General features: G+C 36.0%; 1 protein-coding gene across 1 annotated transcript; it reads right to left on the reverse strand.

The window, feature by feature from the left end:
* Nucleotides 1-483: 483 nt before the first annotated feature.
* On the reverse strand, nucleotides 484-6,192 carry LOC113497216. The gene is made up of 13 exons (XM_026876654.1): nucleotides 5,872-6,192; nucleotides 5,646-5,784; nucleotides 5,252-5,454; nucleotides 4,239-4,467; nucleotides 3,963-4,067; nucleotides 3,771-3,881; nucleotides 3,264-3,418; nucleotides 2,958-3,107; nucleotides 2,514-2,655; nucleotides 2,010-2,163; nucleotides 1,501-1,614; nucleotides 1,263-1,402; nucleotides 484-1,128 (listed from the first exon to the last, which is right to left on the reverse strand). The coding sequence occupies exons 1-13, from the start codon at nucleotides 6,066-6,068 to the stop codon at nucleotides 649-651; spliced, it is 2,319 nt and encodes a 772-aa protein (XP_026732455.1). The 5' UTR covers nucleotides 6,069-6,192; the 3' UTR covers nucleotides 484-648.
* Nucleotides 6,193-6,239: the final 47 nt, after the last annotated feature.

Below are 6,239 nucleotides of genomic sequence, written 5' to 3' on the forward strand. Positions count from 1 at the left end.
TAGTAATCGTTGTATATTATAAGAGTGCCTAACAAAACGTCGTTCTAATTGAGAGAGTCACGTAGATTTTGTTTCAAAAGATATACCTATCCAAAAAATTCTGTCCAAAGTCATTTCCCGGCGCAAAGACATAGGCATTGGTAGTTTTCAATAAATAAAATACCTAATCATAAGTTAACTGAATTACTTTAGCTTTCAAATACTGTAAACGCAAGTAGTACCTAGTTACTTAATTAGGAACATTTTATTTGAAATATCTCATAAGGTTAAGCCCAACGTTTTGATATTTAAGCACAAAATTATTATGTTCCTTACGAAATCAATAAGCAAATCTTTAAATTATTATCGGTTTATCCGTTTTTGTACAAAATTATATTAAGTAACTAAGTAGGTATTTAGATTTAAACATGAAATCGAGTGAAATATAAAACCAATTTGATTTCCAGACTGAAATAACAACGAATCGAAATAAAATAAACATAGTTATAGTTTTAAGAACATATATTATATAATTATAATAAGCCTCTACAGTATCTTCTTAAACTGTGTCACTTTGTCTTCATCTTTTGTATCTGGCATTAATAGGTAGGTACATTTATCGTCCCGCAAAAACCTTTAATTGCTGTAAGTTATTAGTTAGTTAGCAAGTTATTTTATGTGATCCATACTTCCTTTCATTATTGTTCTCTTTATCTCATCTGTAATATCAGCCCGTGTTGGAGTGTATTCTTCAGGAACGTCCATTTGTACTCCCGATGGTTTAGTTCGTATCTGACTATGCCTGCCATGTAGAATACCCCCGGCTTGAGCTGTATCTGGTGAGGCAGTAGTGGCCGACCTGGTTATTTTAGGAAGACCAGGCTTTATAGGGAATCCATAGGAGCTGGCGAGAGGTGAATGGTATTCACGAGGTACTATAGACACCCGGCTTTGTTTCCGATCCGTTGTACGAGTATGATGAGCAGCTGTGACATCGCTTTGTAACGATCTACGAAAACTCTTACGTTCAGCACTTGATATCGAACCTTGTATCGATTTGCGTTGGTCAGACTCGCCAACATATTGTGCACCTTGGTAGCTCTGTGTAGATTTACGGTGGGTTTCGCTTTGTGAATACCTTTTTTCTTCCTAAAACGTTTTTAGTCATTTTAAAATATAAGTTTAACATAGGTACTCATTATACTGTGAAGTAATAACATATGGGTATATAATATCAACAACTAGGTAGGTATATATATATACAAGTATAGGATACAACAAACCGGTTTAATAGCCATAGCTTTTTCGACTTCTTCGTCAATTTGAGCAGCTTCTTCTGGCTCAATAATTTGAGCTCTCAAGCTATCTATTGCTATTTGCACGACTCCTTTCAATTCATCTTCCTGCATATCGATACCGCAGTCTAGTTGAAAAATATAATTGATAAGCATGGAATCATTAACAACAACTTTTTACAGCTATTATTATTATAAGATATTTTCTCTTATGCCAATTATCTACCTTTTATATCTTCGATGACATCAAAGGAACAGATGCGATCAACTGATGCTGCTGTGATGGGATGGTTGTCATCTGTAAGTGATTTTACAAGGGACGCCAAAGTTTCTGGATCCTCTAAAACAGTACCAAACATCATAGTTAAATAATGCACGTAGAAAGCTTCTTATCCGTACATAAATATCTAACTACTGTAATAATTTTCCCTGGAAAAACATAATAAGTATTCAAAATCAATCAAAAGAGTAAAAATAAGTAATTCGGTACCCAAATATCATACAACCTCTGGTATTACTGTACATAGTGTTACGAGTAGATGTTTGAATTTATAGACAAGTTGTTTTTTATATAATATCAAATAAACCTATATACTTACTGGTACTTATCATAATTAAAAGAATCGAACATTTTTCTTTACTGTTTACTTTCATAAACAGGCGAAAACATACAGCATACATAAACTGACAGCCATAATAGCCTTGTAATGTTAAGTGGTTGTGAATGTTACTTACCTATGTCAGTGGCGTAAGCGGAATGCAATAGAGCCGCTAGAGCCGGCCCAAGGCGTTCGCCGAGAGGTTCGCGTTCATCAGAGACGTCCTTCAGAGCACCTTCTAAATCGTCTAATATTTGACCGGATCCTGTTGAACCTTCCATTGCTTCCACCTAAATTAAGTAGATACATATACCTACGTAGATAAATTTAATCACAACTTGAGTAAAATGTAGGGTATGAAATGAAGATCTTTGTCTAAGTAAGGGGCACACCTTAATTACTCAGTCTATCTATACATCAGGGTCGTTAATAAATTCAGATATTTACTTAAACCTTAAGCAAAAGAACAAACCATAAACTCGGCAAAGACCACAGTGGTAAAGTCGATCGATTACCACGAATCTGCGACTATCACATCCTTTTAGACTTTTCTGAGAATGTTGGTTTGATAAAGCACCTATACAAGTAGGTAAACGTACCTAAATGATAAAATTTAAATAAATAATGTAGAATTGAATACTTGTTGTCGGACTAGGCGGTCGACCAAGGCTGCTATGGCATCAAAGGCTCTCGTCTGCTTCTTGTACTGAGTTGGATCACCACCATGTTTGAGAAGCCATTTTTTCACAATAACATCTGTCACGTCATATCGTGAAGAAGATCTGAAAGAAAGTAAGAACAAAAGGTCAAAGTTTGCATGTTGTCAGTTGGTTGGTTTTGCCTACTTGATCATAATATCGATCTATAATGTTCTTGAGTACTTCACAATATACAGCTTTTCAGAAAATCACCGAGGCCAGCCTTCTATCTTTATTTCCTTAATTTTTTAAAAGTAACGGCCAAATTTACGACTATGCTAGTTATAATTCCAGAAAGTGCATTTTTACTTTTTGATAATACCGAATCGAAGTTAAAAGGTACTGGGTAAACCGGGGCAGTATTCATTAAATGCATAAGTACAAACCCAGCCAAAACATCAGGAAGCAGCTCCGTAACATCTTTGAGAAGTTCGTTAGCCTCGTCGCGTGACACCCGCATAGCGTCCAAGCAGTCAAAGAGTAACTTCGTAATGTTTACGTCATGAACCATGTTGGCTTGAGAACCTAGCGGTGTACTGTAGGCAGACATGTATTTAGTCAGTCGGAATATATTCAAGCATTCTCCGTAACAAATCGGTAGTAATAAAAGCTAGGTTGAAAGCAATTTTTTTCTCATTAATGGCAAGGCTTAGGTTAGGTCTATGAAGGTAAACAACAATTTTGAAACGTACATGGGAAAATATCTGATACGCTGCTGTCTGTACGACCGAGGAACCATGAACAAGTAAATGTCAGACTGTTCCGATTCCACAGATGCGAATGTCGTCGGTGGTTTTTGCTTTGATAAGGGTTTCATACGAAGACTTTCAATCTCATCGTTTAATTGCTGTGAAATCGAAAAAAAAAACATTAAAAACTTGTTAGCTTTTACAGCATCCGTGTCTATTGTGACATAATGAAGACATACAATCATTAGTCACTGTATATTACTACTGAGGGCCTATCGCCACGTCTTGATTGATGAAAGTGATTTTAACAACAAAAGGATACTAGCAACATAACTATACTATAGAGTGAGGCAGTTGCAATCACAGAACATTATATATACCCTAGAGGGTGGTTGCAATAGTCGAAGTAGAGACACCGCTCTATATTTATGTTACTCTTTAATTTACAACTGAATCATTCTTATATTTTAAGTGATGGGAGTAGGTGTCTTGGTGTGGTTAAAAATATACCTTTATTTGTTGCTTTTGTTGTTCTCGTACAATAAGCAGCCGCATTACGTCGCGCTGGTATTGTGATGGTACGTAACCACCTGCCATTATTGCACCTGGATCTTGTGCCACCTATGATAAAGAAAAAAATTTTGTAAAAACAACAGTATTATCCAACTAAAGAGGTTGTAAAATTCAAAACTATTTAATTACCTTTTGAGGAAAAACTTCGGCTTGTAATGCGGCAGCAAGACGAAGGCGATCGGAAAAAGCATTTAATGTTTGTAGATATTTCATTTCGAGATTACTGTGTCGTTCCTGGAAAGTTGAGCCAGTTGAAGTATGTTTACTCACATTATTTTTATTATAATGAAATGACAAGCTATTACCGTGTGAGTTTTTTAATTTCACAAATGGAATATTAATATAATCTTGGTGATTCGTCTGAAAGCAAAGTTGATGTTTTCACTTGCGATGGTGAATGCTTACCCGCCAAGTCCTGAGCTGGTTGATAATGTGAGGCATCGAGCCATACGACATCGAGTACTTATGCCTTCTCGCCATTTGACGGAGCAAGTCATCGAGGGTGCGGTCCACCTTTCGCGGCTTACCAAGCTTGCGCGTCAGCACGTCACGCATCATAGCGCGTAACTCACGAGCTTCGTCCTCCATAGCGCGAAGGTCGATGTTCATTCGGAATAAATGGGTACGGTTTATCCTACATGTAAATAATCAAATAATTAAAATCAAGCTCTTAAGTGTGTTCTTCTTAGCTAGGATTTCGCAAGTCTATACTTCATTGTTATAGCATTAGACAGAAGTTAAAAAGGGTTCTTTTTAAGGCACACTTTGCAGCAAAAATACAACAAACATCTTAAAGTTGTGATTTACGCCGAATTTATTACACATCTATATATATATCCGTTCGTACAAATGACTGTAATTATTTCGATACTTAACCTTATGAAATTAAGTGACTTTCATTTAAATACATTATTTCAGCCATATTAAAATTCCAGTGTCAATGCTAAAAACTTAAAAGAAGCAGCGATGCACAACACCCGGAACGTTTATCCCTTCAGTATAATCCTACCAAATCTAAGAGGTTACCTAATCCTTTCATAAGTTGTGACAGAAGGGATTTTCTCATTTTGTCGGTGTATGTCATTTGAATTTATATGTCACAAAATTATCTATCTATGTCATTCACTTGTGAATACTGCATCCTGTTCGTTGTTACTGCCAAGTTTTCGTGATTTTGTTGTTATTTTTTACTGTTTAGTTATTGTTTTCCTGTTGTTATTGGGTTGTTGTTTTGTTTTGTAATTTAAAATAGAAATAAAATGTTTCGCACTCCTGCTTCTACGAGCCTCTTTTTTCTAATGTTATAATAAAGGAAGTATAGAGTAGAACAAATATCAGTACAAATAAGACAAGTCCGTAAAATTTAGAACAGTATATACACTTAATCCTAAAAAAAAAAAAAATTAACAGTTATTTACTTCTGCCTCATTTTCTGCTGCTTGATTTCCTCTTGTAACTCCAGCACTCGTCGTCTCAGCCTGTGCAACAAAGCCTCGGGGAAGACTACGGTCTGCGACAGACCCTGAGGTCCCGTACATCCCCGGATGGCCGCAGCCCTGATCTGGTCGAACCGGAGGACTACCACTTGGTGCACGTCGTTCATGCAGGTTTGTTTCTCTAACTATAAAGAGGAAGAAGTAACTAATAATGACTGATTACTATTAATTTGAAACTCATAATTATAGTAGGTTTTGTTTTCATTCTCACTTATGAGCAATATTTGTTCGCTTTGGTGAGTATACTTTTAAAAAACATCAGCTAAGATTTCAAGTCTCAAAAAATGAAACACAAAATACTTCAAACAGTAGGTACCATGAATTCCCTGAGATCATTCTTCCTCTGTTCCAGTTGTACGGAGAGTTTGCGCTTGATTTTATTATGAGCCTCTATATCACGCTTAAGGAGCTCAACCAATTTGTCTTGTTCCATCATGTTTTGTTCGTGTTTGTGTCTGTGATAAGAAAGAGGTTTAATATTTTTATACACTATTAAGGATGTGTCTTTTTTTAAGGGAATCTCCTTAAATTTTGACATTTACCTGGTATTTCTCAGATCATATGTTTTATCGAATATTTCTTTTTCGCAGCCCTCTGGGCAAACGTTAGGGTCCAGACGAATAGGGCCAATGTCACGACTGTCTAAGCTTCCTTCGTCTTCTTCGTCGCTTGAGGATGATGAGGATTCCGATTCGGATGAGTCTGAAACAGAAAACGTATTAAGTTTTTCTAACATCATTGTACGAAAATATAATTATGTAATGGGAAAATTATTAAAATACTTTTCCTTTACTTTTTTATACCCATAAAAGTATTTTAAGTTTCACGAGTACATCCGAAGAGCTTGAAGCCGAGCCCAAAATAGTTGGGAAAAAGCTAAACCGATGATGATGATGATTAGTATATCCGA

This window comes from Trichoplusia ni, chromosome 9, assembly GCF_003590095.1.
Source record: "Trichoplusia ni isolate ovarian cell line Hi5 chromosome 9, tn1, whole genome shotgun sequence".
Lineage (NCBI taxonomy): Eukaryota > Metazoa > Arthropoda > Insecta > Lepidoptera > Noctuidae > Trichoplusia > Trichoplusia ni.